The 20,922-nt window shown below is 40.8% G+C and overlaps 1 protein-coding gene across 3 annotated transcripts in view; it reads left to right on the top strand.

Annotated features, from left to right (window-relative positions):
- The window catches only part of LOC137631140 (USP6 N-terminal-like protein), a 268,611-nt gene that overhangs the window by 40,888 nt on the left and 206,801 nt on the right, over positions 1 to 20,922 (top strand). For all 3 annotated transcript variants that reach the window (XM_068362816.1, XM_068362815.1, XM_068362814.1), the window contains exon 2: positions 892 to 955. In XM_068362816.1, the coding sequence (XP_068218917.1) occupies positions 946 to 955 (10 nt within the window). In that variant the 5' untranslated portion in view covers positions 892 to 945. The remainder of the gene's footprint in view (positions 1 to 891; positions 956 to 20,922) is intronic.

The following is a 20,922-nucleotide window of genomic DNA, read 5'->3' as shown; positions in this document are numbered from 1 at the left end:
GATGAGGTCCTGTTGTATGGGTTGCAGCCCTTGATACTTCAGCTCCTGGGAGTCTTTCAGCATCCTAAGAGGATCGCTGGGCTCCGTGAGGAAGACAGACTTATAAGGCAGAGTAATCGTCTAAGTCAACTTCCTTACCAGGTACCTATATATTTTGGTTTTGTTATACAGTATTGATAACTGTCAAAAAAAAAAAAAAACTCTTAGCTTATACGCTGTAAACTTAATTAACTCTGGTCTCTACCCACCGCCTTGGGTGTGAATCAGCTATTAGGCCTATATATTCACCGGCTAAGTTAAATATTTAAAAATGATATTTTAATTATAAAATAAATTTTTGAATATACTTACCTGGTGAATATAGACGCAGCGGGACGAGAAGAATTGAAGGGTTTGTTTACATGCAAGAGTGGTATCTGGCCGACAGTTGGCGCTGGTGGGCACACCCGCAACCTTCATAGCGATCGCTCGCGAGTTTTTTGAGTGTGTTTTCTGTCGAGCCGCAGAGTTGCAGCTATTATATATTCACCGGGTAAGTATATTCAAAAATTTATTTTATAATTAAAATATCATTTTAGAAACTTATTTGACTTTTCTCCATACACTATGGAACTCAGTAACTGGGAGACAGTTGGGTGTGAGCGATAACTTGTGTGTTCGTTTGCAGGGATACCTTTTGACTATATTTATGAATTAGGTGGAGGATCAAACCATTTGGTTTAGTTCTTTCCTAATATTGAATGAATTTTATAAAGATAAAATTTAATAAGACTAGAATACATCAAATTGATTATGAGTGTCCAACTATATTATTTACTAGGCATGTCTTTAGATTTATTATTGTAAAATACAAGTCTGCTGTATATATACTGTTGTCTTTTGACATTTTAGGTGCTGGTGTGATGGGTGCAGAAAGATAGTTGACACCAATGCTTGACAAACAAAATGGATGCTGGTAAGTAATGTTTAGTAAGGTTGCAAACACTTTTTTATCCTGGATAGGTTTCCCTTTTTTATGTTATATATAGATGAGAGTATATTGGTATGTAATTCCATTTCAAAGTGGTCCCATGCAGGTGGTTCTTGGAGTGATTTCACTGCCGAGGACAAGGCCAAACATCATTTGTGGTACAAGAATTAATCTTTCTAAGATGAAAACCTACCTTTAAGTTCAGCTGTCACTTATTTTAGTTATACTGAACTTATAAATGGAAACTATATGCGGGTGTATCATACCGTATAGACAAATCCTGCTTTATGGTGCTAACTTTTGAGTATAGTAAAATGTCTTTAATGATATAGCTGTTATTTTTAATTTTTTTTTTTTGTTCAGAAAACATGATGCACTTTGGAGCTTTTGGAAAACTAGTTCTCTTTCAAATACAGGTAATTCTTGTTCTCGTGAGTTTAGAAATGTAACTTTTTGTTTTTTACTGTTCATTGGCAAAAAAAAAAAAAAAAAAAAAAAAAAAAAAAAAAAAAAAAACCACCAGTAATCTGTAGTGTATACTATAATGCTGAAAACTGGTGTCTGTTGGACTGCCTCTTTTTAAACTTCTCCAAAGTTTGGTTTTGATCTTTCTTATTCTTTATTTTTGTTAGTGTTAATTCTGTAGTCTCATTTGTTATGTAACCTCAGAACAGAGGTAGCATACTGTATTTAGATATTGAAATTATCTAGTATTAATTTGCTGGAGACACATCGGAATGTATGCATTGATGGTAGATTTATGAGAAACATTTCATGTGTTTTGCAGGTATTAAATAGTACAATAAAGAACTTTGCTTGACCATATACGTAAAGGTTATCTCAAATTTAAAGTATTGTTCATGATCTCTTTTACTAGAAAGTTATGGAGGTTATCTCCCACTCTGAATACTGTATGTTTATTGGCCATTGACAGTATTATTGGGGTGGCGATTAGCAGGTAAGTGTTTGAATCTTACATCAAGTTGAGCAAAAGACACATTCTTGAGTATATTCTCACAGAAGAGAATGCATGTGCCCAGGCACCAAATATTAATTTCTTTTAGGTATGCAAAGAGCTTCGTTATGGATGTCCACATGTCATAGCGTGCCTCAGATCTCTGTCAGATTTCAGAAACTGGTAATGGCAGAAAACATCCTCTCTCTTTTTTTTTTCCTTTTTTTCTCTCTTTAAACAGAGTAAGTTAACAATACATGCATTGTTTTTTTTCTTAAGCTGTATTGCATCCTTGAATTTCTACTATGAGACATTGAATGATTTGTGCAAATTTGTTCTTGTCCATATAAATATATTCTTTAAGGTTTCCCAACTGCAGTTTGCATAATTTTTAGGCTTAGGAGGAAATTATAAATAGTTTATGCATTGATTGGTAAAGTAAGGAGGCTTAGGCTACTCAAACTAATGCTTAACATTTTAAGAAAGTTATTGGACACTCGTGTCAATAAAATTCAAGCACAAACATTACATTCTTCCAATTGTGGCTTAATACATGAACAAGAAAACTAGATATATACAGAATTACATTATTACAGCATTATTCTCTGCTTATGGCTCTCTTTTTCCGTTATGTACTCTGGTTGGTTAAGAGTTTATGGGCCTTTTCAGAATTGTACCAAAATTAAAATGAAATGACATTTACTGTACAGCATTTAGAAACAGTTGCAAGTTTCATCAGTTTATATTCTGTTAAAGATGGTTTAATTGACAATTTACTTTGCAGATGGGAGGTTCCACATTAACATCTTCATAATTTTTTGCTTCAGTGTTAGTAGAAAGGGAAATTTGTGTTGCAGTTTCATGAGCAATTAACCAAGTAATATATTTGTACATGTTGGTAACTTCCTTAACCTTAATAGGTGGGGCAAGGATACAACTTTAAAAGTAGGTTCCTAATGTCTAGTACGAGAAAAATACAATGTCCGTGGGCACAACGGAAAGATAACTTATCAGTAAGAGATCATGACAAACAAGACAGTGCATCATGGGAACAATAAGTAAGTGATGCCACTGCTAACACAATGTTGCCATATATTAATAAGACATGAATTAGTCTGCTGATATGTAACATCTAGAAATAATGCCTGAAAGCACATATAATAAATGGTACATATAGGATAATGACAATAATAATGATTACTGGTACATTTTAAATGAGTCTTTTCTTGTATCTATACTTCCCTCCTCCTCACACTTGTAGTGCAATCTCGAGCAGACTAGTTTTCTATGAGTCTTTGGGAACGACGTGGGTTCACTGGAGGAATAGTAACTAAGGACTCTCTTTCTAGGTCCTGGCAAGAGACCACAGGGTCAGGGAGAGAGGGGTCACTAATAGTGGATGGCACTGGTCGAAGAAAACGTCGATTACGCCACCTCACACGACAACTAGGGAGACAAATTTGATAGTCTCTTGACTTTCCAGAGCTCATGACAATGATGAAAGGTCGGGTCTTGAATCCGAACTTGCTCTCCGACACTCAACTTGGGCAGGGGACGGGCGTGCTGGTCATACTGGGTCTTTACCTGCTCATAGCGGGCAGCAGCACGGCAGTCACAGTCTTCAGTCTTGACCTACCACTCCTTGAAAAATGCTTTTGGATGGGCAAGGATACATGACCTGAGAGGTCAGCCATACAGGATCTGGGCAGGGGAGTGTTCTGTAAAATTAGGAGTATTCCTAAGCCCCAGCAAGCCATGGTCAAAATCTTCACAATCGATGTTGCCAGATGGGGCTGTTTTCAGGATGAGTTGCTTAACTGACTTCACAGCGGCTTCGGCGTGACCATTTGATTGCGGATAGTGAGGTGATGTTACTTTGTGTCAAACTCCCCATCTCTTTATAAAATCCTTGAACTCTGTGCTGGTGAATTGTGGCCCTCCATCTGTCCTAAGGGGAAGAGGAACACCAACTTCACAAAAGTTCTCTGCAGAAGATTCTGATTGTGTTACAAGCAGTAGTATTGCTTTTGCAGTGTGCGACATCAGGCCATCGATGACGAGGAAAGCTTTCCCTGCGACGACAAAGAAGTCAGCTGAGACAGACTCAAAGGGTCTTGTTGGGTTGTCGTCGTTCATTAAAGACTCCTGCTGCTGAGATGGCTGCAATGTCTGACATGCCTCACAAACTCTGACTCTGTTGGCAATGTCAGAGTCAACGCCAGGCCAGAAAACTGACTGCTTTGCTCTGCGTTGGGTTGCTTCTACACCTCTATGGCTGTCATGCAAAGTGGGATAAAGTGTGGCGATGAAGGGTGGCAGAAACTACAACACTTGCCCCATACAAGACAAGGTCACCATTGGCATAAAGATCTGCATGTAGTTTCCAGTATGGAAGTACAAAATTGTGAAGAGCATATCTGTTGCGAGAAAATACCGATCTGACACAATCGAGTAGACGAGTATACGCAGGATCTGCTCTTGCTGCATCATGAAGATCCTGCAGTATCCTCTCGGCATCCTGAGCTGAAGACTCGTCTGAAAGAGTAATGGTCTGTATGTCTATGACAGTTCGGAGATGAGCAGCAGAAGAAGCACCCGAGATCTCATCCTCCTGTGTGGGGTAGCGGACCTTGGCTCGAGATTATGCATCTGGAATGCAGAGCAACTTACCAGCATGCCACACAGCTGTAAAGATGTAAGGCAAAATCTTCTCCTTGAGCCACTGGAGACAGGAGTTTTTGATGGCATCCTGCGTATAACTGTTCAGAATTGGTATGAGGGGCTGGTGATACGTCATTAGAGTAAAGTGCTGTAGGCCGGCTAGATACAGCCTACACTTTGTCATTGCCCAGACAACGGCTAGCATCTGGTCTCGCTGGGGGCATAGCGTGTTTCTGCATAGGCGAGAAAACGAGAACCACACTGAACTAGACGCAAGTGTCCATTACCTCGGTCCAGCAGGAGAGCATATCTAATGCCGTTGAGGCGTGAAGCATCCGTTTGAAAAACAACGGGTAGATCTGGGCCAAAGAGGGCGAGAACTGGTGGACAGGTGAGAGCTAACTTGACTCATTGAAATACTTCATCATGGTTGGAGGTCCAGACTAATGTTTTCCTAGGGCTCATCAGGGGGCGTAAAGGTTGGGCTGCAATGGAGATGTCAGGTGTAAACTTTGCTAACTGGTTGACCAATACCGTGAACGATCTGAGGTCTGTCAGGTTTGGAGGGTTGGGTAATCCTTGATTGCGATGACTTTCTGCTTATCAGCTGAGATGCAATCTCCTGAGAGATTGTACCCACAGAAGTTCATGGAGGGGGCAGCGACCACAAATTTATCCTTGTTGAGTGTAATCACAAACTTGCAGCACCTGGTGAGCACTTCGTGGATACAATGAAGGTGTTTAACGTAGTTTTCATCGTGGAGGTGGAGATCGTCTATGACCTTATCACAATTTTGGACACCTGGAAGGGCCATATCACACATAGGCAGAAGGCGTCGCTAGTAGCTGCGAAACCCATCGGGCCTCTGCAATGCATGAACCAATCATGTGCCATAATAAAGGTGGTCAAATGTCGATCCTCTTCTGCCAGTTCCATTTGCCATTACCCGTAGAGAGCGTCAGCTGTGGTGAAGTAAGAAGCCTTTGGGTCCACACTACGAGTAGCTGTGAAGGGTGGGCTGGACGAGAATCTTGGCTGTTCAACTTGGTTAGGTCAACGGTGATATGTACTCCTGTCCCATTCTTGGCAACGACAACGAGAGTGTGGCACCAAACTGAAGGGTTATCACTAGCAGGTTTGATTATCCCTTGGGCCACCATAGGATCAAGCTCTTCTTTGACTTGGTCCTTAAATGCAAAAGAAATCTGTCTTGGAGTTTGGATGGCAGAAGGCATCGCACCATCCTTAAGGAGGAATCTTATGGGAGGACCAGTCATTGGCTTGAGAAAAGCTGTCTTCAAATCTTCTTTTGAGACCAACACATCTTTGAACTCTTGAAGAAAGTATTCCTTGGCTGTTGAAGGTGAAGTGGTTGCTGAGAAGGGTAGCTCCTTGCATCTATTTACATGTTTGACCTCCAAAATAGTTTTGGGGAATTATGGAGAGATTATGGCCAGTTCTTAACAATGGCCATAGGATAGAAGTGGAACTTCCACAATTTTGTAAACTTGAATCCTGGTATGACAGGATCGCTTGCCTAAGGTAAGGGTAGCTTGTAATATACCCAGAGCAGGTGACGTCGGAGATCCATCTGCGGTGAACGTCACATTCGGTGGAGGTAGTGCAAGTAGCTCCTGGAGATAACCATGGTGTCAAGGTGTGCTGTCCTATAACAGTGACGTCGGCTCCTGTCTGGTAACATCTTGATGTGAGACTTGGTATTGCCAGATGACAAAAGTACCAAGATAGGTTTGGGCGTCTTGGAGATGGCAGAAGGCGATCCTAAGCGACGACAGCTGGTCCGTGAATCTTGTGATTGTTGGAAACTGAAGAGGCACCAATGTTGCTGGAAGGTCTGTCTTGATGACCATTTTTCATGTTATCCTTGCATTTATCAAAGTGTTCAATACGGTGACAACGACGGCACGAAACTGCTACACTTCAACGTCCTGGACTAATGACCAACACAGTCACAGTTTTTGCAGGTACTGTTAGCAGCAGTGCATTTATCTGGTTCATGCTGATGGGCACAGTACTGGCATAAAGCAGCCAGCTTCGAGGACTTCGGCGAAGGTGGAGGCTTTCCGCTTGGCTTCTTACTTCTCTTGTAGGTGGAAATGGCACACAACGGGCTGTGTGGCCCATGTATGGCAGAAGTTGCAGTTTTAGCTGCCTCATATGATCAGCAGGCAGTGACGAAATCTTGTAGAGGAGAATTGGCATCCAAGGCAATCAACTTCTAGACTAACTCTGCATCTCTGATACCCATTAAGATCATCATTTTCAGCTGGGTCTCTTCACATGCAGCAGCATTACCTAGGCACAAATCAACTTCTTCACGTAGAAATCAGCGAAAAGATTCTCCTTCCATTTTCTTACAGCTAAGCAACTCTTTTTGGCGAAGCACTTCATTCCTCTAATCCATTATATGCAATTGTATATCATCCAGGGCTTCATCTACAGACTTATCTGTGGAAGGAGAAATTTGTAATGTATGTTCTAAAACATGCTGTGTTTCAAGGGTTAAACACATCCTCATCTTGATCATCTGTTTTTCATGTGAAAGCTTAGAAATATCCATCCCACTGACGTCTCCATTCCTGAACATTTTGAATATTGCATCTGTTTTCAGTGGGGGTGGCGTTTGAGCCGTTGCTTTTTGTGGAGGTGGGAGAGCAGGTTGATTGGAGTTCCAAGTTGCCTCTGTGCCAGGTGTAAGAGTACCTGGATGAAAATGGGCGATAGGTGCAAGAGTTTGTATGAGGGCAGTAAATCTTGCATTTTCTTCTCTTCTGAGATCATCCTCTCTTAGGTGAATCGCTTCTTGTTCCTTTCTTCTTCGCATTTTCTTTCTTGTCTTCTTCATTCTCCCTTCGTCTTTCGTCCTCTTATGAACGAGATTCCTCTAAAAATCTAATCAAAGTAAGGAAATCTGTCCCGGTAGCTTAAGAGGAAGACGATGGTTGGTAGTAGGGTTTCAAGAAAGGTGGGGAGGAAGTGGCAGTGCTCTCCAACACTCCCCCAACATTGTGGGTATGGGCATCGTCGACATTGTGGGCACCCACATCACTGGATGGTCCCTGTTCTGCGGTCTCTTATAACTGATCTGTAAGTCTCTCTTCGAGGCCATTAATACTTCCAATGTGCAATGAGCAAAAGTACAGTTCTAAGAAAATTATTAACAATCAACACGAACTGTTTTTAAAATTCAAAACTAATAAGAAAGTTCAACAAGGAGTGAATGTGCATGTGCGATGAAAATGTCAGGCAGTGAGTTGAGGGGAGCAGCAACTCGCTAGACTCGCTGCAGGCGGCAGTCAGCAGTCACCCCGCGGCGATGGTTGAGACTGGATGTGCTTCTTCATGCTCCTACCATGCTACAACAGAATATTTGCTTGCTTCTTCAGATAGCACAGCAAATAATACACTTGGACATATAAAAGAGGCACTGTATAAGCACAGTGCACTGCACAACACTTCACAGTTCACTGGCATCACTACACTGTACATGAAATTGAATAAAACCACTAAAACATTCAAATTGAGCATTGTCGACCGGTTCCTATTATCCATATCTTGAAAGAAACTTCTCACAAAGTGATACGAGTTCACTGTGCCATGTACGTATTGGTAACTTCCTTAAACTTAATAGGTGGAGCAAGGAACTTTAAAAGTAGGTTCTTAATGTCTGTTACGAGAAGAATACAAAGTCCGTGGTAACAACGGGAAGATAACTTATCAGTAAGAGATCAGGACAAACAAGACAGTGCATCATGGGAACAATAAGTAAGTGTTGCCCCTGCTAATACAATGTTGCCATATCATGTAAGTAAGACATGGATTAATCTGCTGATATGCAACATCTGGAAATAATGCAACATCTGGAAATAATGCTTGAAAGCACATTATACAATAAATGCTACATATAGAATAATGACAATAATAATGAATACTGGTACATGTTAAATGTGTCCTTTTATGTACCTACAGTATTGATAGATTTGTGAGAACAATTAAATTCATACTTTTCTATTCGTGAAAATATGGCAGTACTCTACTCTGAATGCATGTTCCACTCTTAGTTATTAGTACTAACTACTTTTGTTAGGTTATGTAAGTACAGGTATACCTCACCTTATGTCGGTAATTGGTTCCAGGAGAGGCAACTAAAGTTGAAAAACGACGTAATTTGAATTCACTTGTCTCTGAATTCACTTGTCACTAAGGCTAAACCACAAATAACCATTCCCAGTTCTGTATTTTATTCATAAATGCAATTTGAATATATGGAAAATAACAATCTATTTAAGCTTACAAAAAAATAAATTTTAGGTTTTAATTTAGTACCAAAAAAAGTAATCTAATTTTACAAATAAGTATTCATTCATACTTTTAAATGTACAGTAGATGTATACAATTTTGTATATTCATAGTACGTTGCGGCTTTTTATTTGTGAATGTGGTTTCCTCTGAGATAGTATAAAATAAAAAGATTTTGAAAGGTTAAATAACAAATTAAGTTATAATTATTTTGCAATAGTATACAGTAATCCCTCACCTATCGCGGTTAACGGGGACCAAAACCGACCGTGATAGGTGAATAACCGCGAAGTATGTTCCCTCCCTATTTTTGGAATACTGTACGTACATTTTTGTGTATACATGTACATGTACAGTATATATAATAATAAGTGTATATTAACCCTATAAATGCATATGTTATTAGAACATTAAAGAATCATGTAAATAAATATTGATAATATAAATTGTATACTGTACATAAAATAAAGTACTGTACTGTATAAATACTGTAATATGATTATGGTATTATTATTATAAAATAAATTTTTAGATATACTTGCCTGGTAGTTACATATATATAGTTACATATATATAGCTTAAATCTCACGTTTCGACGCGGCACGACAGAAAATTCAAATTCGTGGTGATCGCCGCCATGACAGTAGGTGGTCATACATGAGCGCCATCACTCGTATATTATCAGAACCATTCCCAACATTCTTCAGAAATTCCATATCTCTGTTTTTAGAGGAGAGGAGGGAGGGCCCTTTCATATATGTAACTACCAGGTAAGTATATTTTAAAAAATTATTTTATAATAAAAATACCGTTTTTAAATATATATATATAGCTGATTCACACCATTGGTGTTGGGTTGAAAACCTCATCCCATTGGAAATTCATATAATTATTAATAACTACAAATAGTAGTACTAACAATCTGGCTCTAACCTGATAAGGAAGCTGGCTTCCCAATGATACTGCCTCATTTTGCCTGCATTCCTTAAGAGACTTGGCGATCCACTCAGGGGGCTGTAAAAGTCCCTTGGGCCTGCCACAAGGTCCTCGACCGTAGCTTGGCTAGACCACCACCTTTGCAAACCTGGCATAGCCAAGGATGCGGATTCTGGTGTTCCAACCTGATAAGGAAGCTGGCTTCACAATGATAGTGCCTCATTTTGCCTGCATTCCTTAAGAGACTCAGCGATCTACTCAGGGGGCTGAAAAGTTTCTTGGGGCAGCCACAAGGTCCCCGACCTTAGAGTGGCTAGACCACCACCCTTGCAACCCTGGAATAGCCAAGGATACTGATTTTTTTTTGTTTTTTTTTTTTAAGCTAGCTTGAGTTGCATCTCAGACTGACGGAAGGGTGCGACAACCTTCACAGACAACCTGTGAACACATGAAAACTAACTTCACTTGCATACCAGACTGACGGAAGGCTGCGACAACCTCACAGACAACCTGTGAACACAAGTACAAGAGAAAAGGCAAGGGTATATATTAAGTTATCGGGAAGAGGCAGTAGACCCTTCTCCAACTACGAAGCTGGAGGTAACATACGGACCCAGGGAACAGCAATCATCATACTGGGTCTGAACATCTTTGAGATATTTTGTATTTATGTGTCATATTCTCTAAGACTCTTATCCACAGATCCCTGTCGAGAATCGCATGTGTCAAACAGGGACGAAATCGACCTCTCTAGTTCAGACAGACCAGACATTTGAAGCGTGCCGTGTGTGCGAACTAAACCGTGTGCTGATTGCTGCGAGGGATCGTCAACCGTAGCCGGGTGACCACCAGCGGAAAGTCCTTGCGACATTTCCGGATTGCCTTGATCGCGATCTGAACCGATCATCATCCCCAGAAAAATGAAATTTTCTGAGGGTGTTAGTTAAGATTTGGACAGGTTACCATCAGAGCTAACTGTTGCGTTGAGGGCATTATCCTTTGAAGAGCCTCCAGACACTTTACTTGTAATTCTGCTCTGAGTGGTCAGTTGTTCAGGTACAAAGAAAATCCTTACTCCCTTTATGAGAAGCCAGGGAGCTACGTTGGACATCACCCGGGTAAAAAACGTATTTGTACAAAGGACTGACGTCCAGAACAGGTTTTCATCCCCCCGAGCCTTTCGGAACCAGGAAAAATATGTTGTAAAAACCCCTCCGAGGAGGTGTCCTCTACATTTCTATGACTGATTTTGACAGCATAAGGCTCACTTGTTCTTAAAGAGCTGCTGCTTTGTTTCCTGAGTGGACTATTGTCAACTCTAAGGGTATCGACGACATGGAAGGCATAACACGTCTCACTTTTTGATTCGGTTTGTTGTCTTGAGATTCTGCGAGTTTGACCTCCAGTCGCAATCCTCTTGTGTTCCCCTTGAGTGGCTCTCCCACGAAAGAGCTGACGAGTGGGAAGAGCCTCCTTTTGTATCCTTGCTAAAAAGCTAGCTGGGAGGACTTATTTAGTAGTCCTAAAGAAAAAATCTTGCACAGCCTGTTAATCTCCAAACAAGGGATAAGCCTGAAGATAAAAAGGAACAACACATAGTCCTCTTTTTAAGAACTCCTACTGTGAAAAGGGACGGAAAGTTCAATGGGGCCATCCTTCCCGGCCTTATCCAGACAGGCAATTAGATGTATCTGAGCCTTGTTCTTAGGGTCTGTGGCATCTGTGAGAGTTCCGAGAGTCCAGTCTGTAAGGCTGAAAACTTCTATTGTCTAAAAGTTTCCTTCAGCCGATGGTCCATTTCAGAATTGGACCACATAAACTTTAACTTGCTCATGGTTGACCTGAGTGAGGAGTCAGCAAGTCTGGAGAAGTCTCCCTGGGAGGACATCACTCGGGGGCAGGAACTCTCAAACCAAGAACTTCCCCAGACGAATACTACAAAGTAGATCTGGAAGCCAGTCGAGTTTGAGGAAAAGAAAAAGGAGGCCTTCCCTAGATCCTTTCTCTTGGATGTCCATTGGTGGAGAGTTGAGAAAACTCTCTTAACCGACCTAGCCAGGACCATATTCTTGAAGGAGGATGTTTTCGGGGTCTGCCCTTCAAAAACTGAGAGGGCGGGCTCTGAAGAATAGGTGAGAAAAAATCTTCTGGACACAGAGATGTTAACACTCAGTTTTTTTTTTTTTTTTTTTTTTTTTTAAATCGGCTGTCTGTAATGAATCCTGAGATTAGTCTTCTAATTCGGCATTTGGTACATAGATTTACATAGATTCCCTGATTTGAAGGAGTAGGAGACAAAACCGCGTAATCCTGTCTGTTATTGTCTTCCAAAAAATAATTAATCTTGTCCTAAAGAAATCTCATGAAGGATATCGTCCAGTTTTAACGTGATGCTGTAAGCCTCGAGGGAGAGACAGGTTCCAGTGCTTCCAGCATAAGATCATCATGCTCTGTAAGGAAGCATCAACATCTGTAAACACATGCGAGGGAAATTATTGATCGTTTGCGTCCAGCATGTTGTATGTCAACAGCGTGACGCGAGGGAGTGTTAGTTGCGCGTTCAGAAAATCGCGAAGGAGAGAGAAAAAACTTGTCTATCCTGTTGCGAGGACAAGTCCCGACTATATGAGTCCATCATGGGTCCAGATTGAGACTGTTGTATGTTTCCATGAGAGGAATCAGACTAATGCATGCGTCCTGAATGCTGTGAGTCTGCCGTGAGCTGTGAGGAAGCGTTAGTATCGAGTCCAGTCAATCGCAAAGAAGAGACAACTGTTTGTCTATAGTGACGTGGGACGAACTTGACTGCATGCGTCCAGCATGTGTCTAGACTACCGCATGCGTCCACTTTGCCGTGAGTTTCAGACTGCTGCATGCGTCCAGATTGCCGTGAGCTAACAGCGTGTCGCATTAGTCTCGCCTGAGCAATAGTCGCACGTTCCGCAGATCGCGAAGGCGAGACAATTGCTTGCCTATAGTGATGTGGGGACAAAACCTGACTGCATGCGTCCAGCATATGTCCAGACTGCCGCATGCGTCCACTTTGCCGTGACTTCAGAATGCCGTGAGCTGTGCGTCCACTTTGTCGCTTGCCGCAATGCGAGCTGATTGCTGCGAGCGTTGCTGATTATCAGAGAAATACGCTGTCCGATAATATCGGAAGACTGTTTTCTTGGTCTATTGCTGTCCTTAGATTCTTTTAGACGCGATTTTTTCTCCCCGAGAATCTTAAGTGTCCAACAGAGACAAAATCGACCTCTTTAATTCAGACAAATCGGATACATGATGAGTGCCGTGTGCGATAACTGAACGATGTACTGATCGCTGCGAGGTATCGACAACTGTTGATACTTTCAGCGCGCCTTGATCCCGATCTGTATCGATTGTTGTGAGGGATTGTTAACACTATTAGGGTGGACACCAGGGGAAAGTCCTTGTGACATTTCCCAAACTGGGGGAGGGGAAGAAGCGTGTACTGACGTAAACTGAGCACCTTTCACCTCCTACGAACTATGCGTCTTAGGGACTGTTTCGGTGCTGACACGTTGACTTCGTCCGCACTGCAGAATGGTTTATTAGGAAACATACATCTCTTGTGTGAATTTGGTTTGGTTTTTGAACCAAGTGGTTGGCGTGCTGTTTTGCGTTGTCCGACGAAGATACAGACATTTTAACCCGCCTTTCATGTGGCGAGGGGGAGCGATCTGGGGATCGTCAACATGATCGCTCGAGGGGACGTCCGTTCGCTAATCAAGGTCTGGCATATCCTTTGGCCTTTTGACATTCCTTCTCCCAGAGGTTGGGGAGCATGGAATAGGTCCCGGGCCGGGATTATGACAGACACGAACGGACGCACCCTCCACTGCACTGGAATTTAACACTAGCACTTTTAATTATTTCATATTAGATCTTATAGATCTTTCCGTTGCGAGAGATTATACTCTTTCGTCAAGGGCTAGAAAGAAAATACAATAGAATAAATGATTAATATTAGTATTCTCAAAATCGAAATATAAAATAACGATACAAATAATTGTGAAAACAAAAAATGATTGTCAAGAGTATTACGTATCATAGATTGACTGCATTGCGTCATTATATGTGCCATTGAACACTAGCACTTTAAACTTTTTCCCATTAGGTCATAATAGATCTGCCCGTTGCGAGAGATTATCCTCTTTAGCCAAGGGCCAGAAGGAAAATACAATAGGATACATGAATAATATTAGTATTCTCAAAAGCGAAATATTAAATAACGATACAAGTATTGTGAAACAAAAACTATCATTTAATATCTGACATCTCCCTTAGTAATACTACGAGCGTAAAATGACTGTACGCTCGAGAAAAACTCTAACTCGAAAATTGACTAAGGAAAATATACTAATAGAACAAATATATACTTGAAAATAATATATTACCCAAAATTATGAACATACTTATGCAGTAGGGAGAAAAAATCTTTGATCCCTCACTGTACGAACAAGGAACGAAAACAAATACATACATGCTCTCTGCTAATTACAGTGCGGGAAGTAAGAGCAGCTTGAAAGCTGGTCTAGCCCAATACCCAAACTTTAACAACAGAAGAGCCATTACTGGGTCTGGACATCTTTGCTTGAATATGAAGTTCAATTAAACTGTCCAAGTTGGACCTGCAAAAAACTATTCTATGCAATATCTTCGATAGTTGAAAGGCGGCGAAAGCCGTTAACAATAATCAGACGAAAGGTACTTCACCAAATTGTAGAATAAAGTAATATATCCACGAAGCGAATTCCCGAGGTGTTGACTCGATCAACGACAGAGAATTTCTGAAGAATGTTTGGAATGGTTTTGATAACCTACGAGTGATGGCGCTCATGTATGACCACCCACTGTCATGGCGGCGATCGCCACGAATTTGAACTTTCTGTCGTGCTGCGTCGAAACGCAAGATTTAAGCTATATATATGTAACTATATACTGTATATGTAACTACCAGGGAAGTTATATATTTAAAAACAATATTTAATACATTACGTATACTCTATGTACATTTACATTTATACATGAATAATATAAGTAGAGTGGAAGTGTACATGTACATACTTATTTAGATATAAATAGTATACATGTATGTACTGTAGATATGTCTTTAGAACTTTTATTCTTATAACAATATACGTAACTCACCTCTAAAAAAGACTATGATCTTGATAAATGACGATGAAACACCTGTGCAGTATGATGGGGGTGAAGAAGATGAAGATGATTTACTGCACAGGTTAATGAGAGCTTTACCGCTCCTCAGGTGACGGCTAATTGTCAGTTGATAGAGGCGGTGGATCGTCAACGACAGCTTCCGATAGAGCTGGAGAAACTGCAGGAGGCGGTGTAGTGGCTCGGTGGGAAGCCGGAGAGGCAGCAGGAGGAGTATCTGATGCTTCTACAGAAGGTTTTTGGCGCACTAGGAACATCGTGATGGAATGTTGTTGACGTTTTTTCATCTGAGCAAGGATTCTCTGCCATTATACCGTCAATACGGTTACTAAATTTGATGGCTCTGACCATATCATCGATTTCCTGCGCCCTTTGTTGCAGAGCCCGTGCCATGTTGCAGAGCTCTTGCAGGTTGTCCAAGGTAAGGCCACATTTTTCAGCTTTGTCGTCGTCCCCGCTGATCTTGTCATTTCGACAAGGTCCTCGTCGGTTAGGGGCTTCGAATGGCACTCAATCAGTGAGTTGACGTCATCCGTCGTCATGTCAGAGAAACCTTCGTTGGCTACTAATCATGCCAGTCTCCCAGCCTTATCTACGGCGGGGTGGTGAACTTCGTCTGGCGTAAAACCCTCATAGTCATGAACAATGTCGGGCCACAATTTTCACCAACTTGCATTCAATGTTTGGTGTCTCATCACATTAAGAGCTTTCTGAATGTTGGCCAGGCACGTTGCAATGTTGTATTCTCGCCAATATCTCTTGAGGCTGAAGTCTTCGTTGTCTTCATCGTGGACCTCGTGTAGAGCGCCTTGAATGCCCGAATAACCCCCTGATCCATTGGTTGTATGAGGGAAGTGGTGTTGGGGGGCAGGAACTCCACTTGGATCCAGTCATAACGCAGATCTGTTGCATGTCCACCTGCACAGTCCATCAAGAGTAGGACCTTAAAGGGCAGCCCATTCTCTGCGAGGTACAGCTTCACCTGCAGGATAAAGCAGTCCACGAACCAGTCGAGTGTGAGGGCTTTAGTTATCCATGCCTTTTTATTACTCATCAAGTAGACGGGCAGCAAGGCTTTGTTTTTATTTTTCAAAGCCCGAGGATTCATGGACTTGTAAATTAAGCTAGGCTTGAGCATGAAGCCCGTGGCATTGCCGCACATGATGAGAGTGATGCGATCTTTGTGGGCTTTGAACCCTGGCTTCTTTACTTTGTCCTTGTAAAGGAACGTCCGGGACGGCATCTTCTTCCAGAAAAGGCCAGTCTCATCCATATTGAACACCTGCTCCGGGAGATAGCCACCTTCTTTAATTAATTTTGGGTACTCGTCCTCGACGTAACGAAGAGCTGCCTCTTGGTCTACCGAGGTGGCCTCCCAATTCAAAGGAATGCTCTGAAGGCCAAACCTCTTGAATTTCTCGAACCAGCCCTTGCTGGCAACAAAACTACGTTTTTCTTGTTGGGCAGGATCATCATCTTCGTTGTTATCATCCCCTTCGTTGTCTTCGTTAGATTTTCCTTCAGGAACTAGGCTATCATACAGGGTTTTGCCTTTGGTTCGAGTCATGTTGGTATCGAGACTAACCTTCTTTTCCCGACAGTTCGATATCCACATTGATAACGCATTCTCCATTTGCACAATCGTCTTATTACGAGGAGTTACAACGCGCTTAGTGTCCTTGGAGAACGTTATTGAGGCAGTTTTACGTATTTTCATTTCATCTTTTTTTATGTAGCGAACTGTCGATGCATTCACTCCGTAAATGCGGGCATCATTTTTCTCTTCTTCTTGGGTTTACTAGAGGGTAGAGGATGTTTAGGAGTCATTTTCAAGGGGTCACTAGCACTATTTTACACTAAAAAGCACAAGAAAACAGCTAAAAGTTCCATGCGGCAAGACTATGCAACATAAGCGATGCGAGAGAGAACAATGAATGCGATCTCCCTTCGTGGGGTGCACGGCAGGGAGAGATGCTAGGTAAAGTGTCCGGCAGCTCGACCGATCAGCTTGCGAGATTCTGGAGCCGAGATGGCCAGCGAATCAGAGAGGGGGATTTTGAGTTGCGCGCCATCTCCGTGTTGATACCTGATGTTCTATTGTACTCTCTGCCTTCTGCTAGCGTCCACATAACTTTTGCACTATTTTTTCTAATTTTTGATGAATATTTTTGAAAATCCGCGATGCACTGAGACCGCGAAACTTGAGCCGTGAAATGGTGAGGGATTACTGTATGATAAACTTAGTTGTTACATTACTTAATATTTGTATTCAATATCTTTGTTTACATTGGGTAGCCTATGTAGATGGCTGCGGAACGTCGTTAGTACCAACAGCTGATTCATCTATTGTTGTTGTTCGATTTGCGTTTTAATAATGTGGTCGAGAGTTCGTTGAACTGTGCTTCACTTTTTTTAACGATTACCTGATAGCTAAATCGTATAAAAAATATCCTGTTAACTGTATGCGAGCATAATCATAATACCATTGTGACCTTGAAAATGGCTGACACAAAACCAAAGTAAAAAAATAAGTAATTGCTGTTGTTAAGACACCTTGAATTGATAATAGAAAAATAAAAAAATTATTGAACGAAGTTTAGATAACTTCGAAAACCAGGATTATTTTAGACATCTTCAGTACATAAATGTTATGCTGTCGGCTAAAGCTACAGATCAGCTGATGAAATAGAATGACGTTTTAAGGATAGGGTATTAGTTTTTTTAAATTAATGGAAAACTGTAAGGTATTAAGGGTAAAATGCCGACAATTTAATATCCAAACTCAACTTAGATTCTCTCGTGGCTTGAATACAAAAAAAAAAAAAGATATTTAGATAAGATGGCTGTTTATAACTATCCTCTACACACACAAACATTAAGGAGCTGACAGCTACCTCATGCATCAGAGCAGAGGCTTTGGAACCTCTATAAACAACGCTAGAAATTCACTCACAGGTTTTGAGAGACTGGCATGGAGTAATCCCAGGGTAAGGGGACGCAAGAATGGAATAATGCTATTAGTGCCTTGTAAAGCACATTCCTAACGTGTTTTCGCTGACCACTCTCTGTGACCAACCCTTAGCAAAATGGACTCAAGTGCTCATGAGGTTGACATAGCTTTTGTACCTCGTTGGAGTCCTGACCAACTAAAAAATCCAGTTGCTGCCTCTTGGTAATGCTCAGTAGTACCTAAGAGGCCTAAGAAGTCGGCTGTTCTTGGATGTCCGGAAATCCCAGTAATCAATCCTGGCAAGGAAAACAGGCTTCTGCCTTGTGCTGCTCAATTGGGAGCTGCAGCACATTAGGGACAGCCCAACTTTGAGTAGACTTGACCATTGGTTTGGGAGCACTCAAGGGAGGTTAGAGACAGGCGAGGTGGAAAGTCGCCCGGGATTAAGCAGATGCAGCAGCAGGTGGGTAACAATCGGCTAACCCCAACCCCCTTTTTACACTAGTAGTTACAAAGATGATAATTTTAGAAGTTATTGGCGGATATTTCCAAACTGATACACAGGACAATATACCAGAGAAATTAAAAACGAGTGAGAAACTGAAGTTGAACCACAAATGTGCAAAATGCCAAATAAACAAATGGTGTGTAGATTTCAAAGAAGGGTGCGCTGCAAACCTGCATGTAATAGTGTATGCCTGTTCTGTCAGCTGAAACAGTAAATAGAAAAATTGAAAAATGAAGACCAGGAACTAAGAAAACAATTGATAGAGATTGTCCAAGTTCCAACAGTTAGAAGTAAGGAACAAAGAACTCATAGATGATGTGGTAGAAAATAGGATTAATATCCAACAAATACAAAGTAAGGTAAAGTCAAGGACAGAACCTAGCGAGGAAATAACCAACAAAAGCAGAGAGTTCATGAAACCCACTAGAGGAAGGGTAGCTAAGGCCAAGAAGACTAAACAACAGCCTAGAAATGTAACTATTACCAAAAACAAATTCACCCCCGCCCCCAAGCAGAGGAAGAGGAAGATGAGACATTTATTGGAGAGACTATGGGAAAGGACCAAGGGGAGCACTTCGGCCTCAAAAAGAGAAGAAATGTTGGGTCCTATCCAGGTGCCAAGACATATAAGATAGAAGTTGTAGTTATTAAAACATCAACAGAGAACAAGAAGACTGCTATTATTGTTCAGGCAACTGGAAATTACTTATTCCTAAGAAAGGATACTGCTGGCTAAATAGAACCTTTTGTTAAACAGCTAGAAAAAAACTGTTGAAATGGTTTAGAACAAGACCAAAAATATTATAGTTATAGGTATTCTCCCTAGACACAATATCAGCCACTGCACCCTCAGTAAGGCGATAGGGATAAACGAAAGTATTAAGTCCGCTTGCCAGAAAAAGAAAGTTAACTTTATAGATCTTGGGGCACTTTGTACGGCAAGAGAATATTATACAAAAGAGAATACGCTTTAGTGAAGCAGTCAAGAGAGTATATAGAAACCAACTTAATCTTAGCCTGTACAATTACTTAAACACAGTAAACCAAGAACAAACTAGACCCTTAGAAAATCCTCCAACAACAAAGAGGAAATTTGGCAGAAAACTTGGATAATGCAGATAAAAGTAAAACTAAACCACTAGTAAATCAAGGAAACCAGAAAAGCCACAGAGAAAGAGAAGAAAAGATTGAAAATTTCCCCAGAATGGCACAATTTAATGCTCAGTCAGAAACCAAATGGAAAACTTCAGGGCAATGATAGCTTGTGAAAAACTAGATGTCATAGGCATTACTGAGACCTGGATTCTAGGAAAAACAAAGGATTTTATCAGAGAATTTGAAATGTCAGGTTTCAAGCTTTTCAAGGTTCGCCTCGTCAAAAATGGTGGAGGGGTAATGCTCTGTTAAAAATCACTTAAACCCCATAGAAATCAGATTAGAAACCCAATGTGAAGTGTGACAGGTGTAAATGATAATACCATAGAAAATAACATGTCCATACTAGTAATATACAGACCACCAAATCAAACACAAGAACAGGACAAAGAGCTATATAGACAACTTGGACAAAAAGTTAACAATAAGCTAGCTGTCCTAATGTGAGACTCCAATGCAGCAGTAAACTGGGATACTATGAATTCAACATCAAACACTGAGGGACATAGGCTACTAGAATTTGTCAACAATGAATTCCTCCATCAGTGGGTCGATAAAATAACTGGGGGAAACAACATACTAGATATTGTGCTAACAACAGAAGAAAATTTAGTATCCATTGTTTCAGTAGGCAAAAATATTGGCAAAAGTAACCAATAAATAATAAGGTTTCAGGTAAATATTCCTCATCTAAAAGAAAGGAAAATTATAAAGTTAAACTACAGACTAAATAAGACTGAAAGAATGTACCAAGAATTTAGAATATGATGAAACAAAAAACATAAATACACAATGGGACTCCTTTGTAGAAATATATAAAGAAAAAAGGGCTAAATGTATACCGCATAGAAAAATTTTACCAAATGGAACTCCACAACATAAGTGCTTCAACAGATAAGTAGTCAATTCAATAAGAAGTAGAGACAGGAAACATAAATCAGTGGGTCCACTGCCTTCAATTCATGAAATTTCCGAGCACAAGGTAAGCCGAAAAATAGTTAGAAAGGCCAAGATCAATGAAGAGAAAAGAGTAGCTTCAGCTGATAAAGAAAACCCAAAAGATTTTTTTTTGCATATTTAGAAAGTAGAAAACTAATAAAAAACAATAGTAGCTCATTAAGAGACTCGGAGATTAATCTTATAACAAATGATCTGGAAAAGGTTGAACTGATGAATGCATATTTCACAACTGTATTCACTAGGGAATAATCAGCAATCCTCCCTGAACCAGCTGTCAACTATGAAGGGCCACAGCCATCAAATA

Source organism: Palaemon carinicauda, chromosome 39 (assembly GCF_036898095.1).
Source record: "Palaemon carinicauda isolate YSFRI2023 chromosome 39, ASM3689809v2, whole genome shotgun sequence".
Classification (NCBI taxonomy): Eukaryota; Metazoa; Arthropoda; class Malacostraca; order Decapoda; family Palaemonidae; genus Palaemon; species Palaemon carinicauda.
The sequence above is the reverse complement of the archived record's forward strand: the minus strand, read 5'-3'. Positions and strand labels throughout refer to the sequence as shown.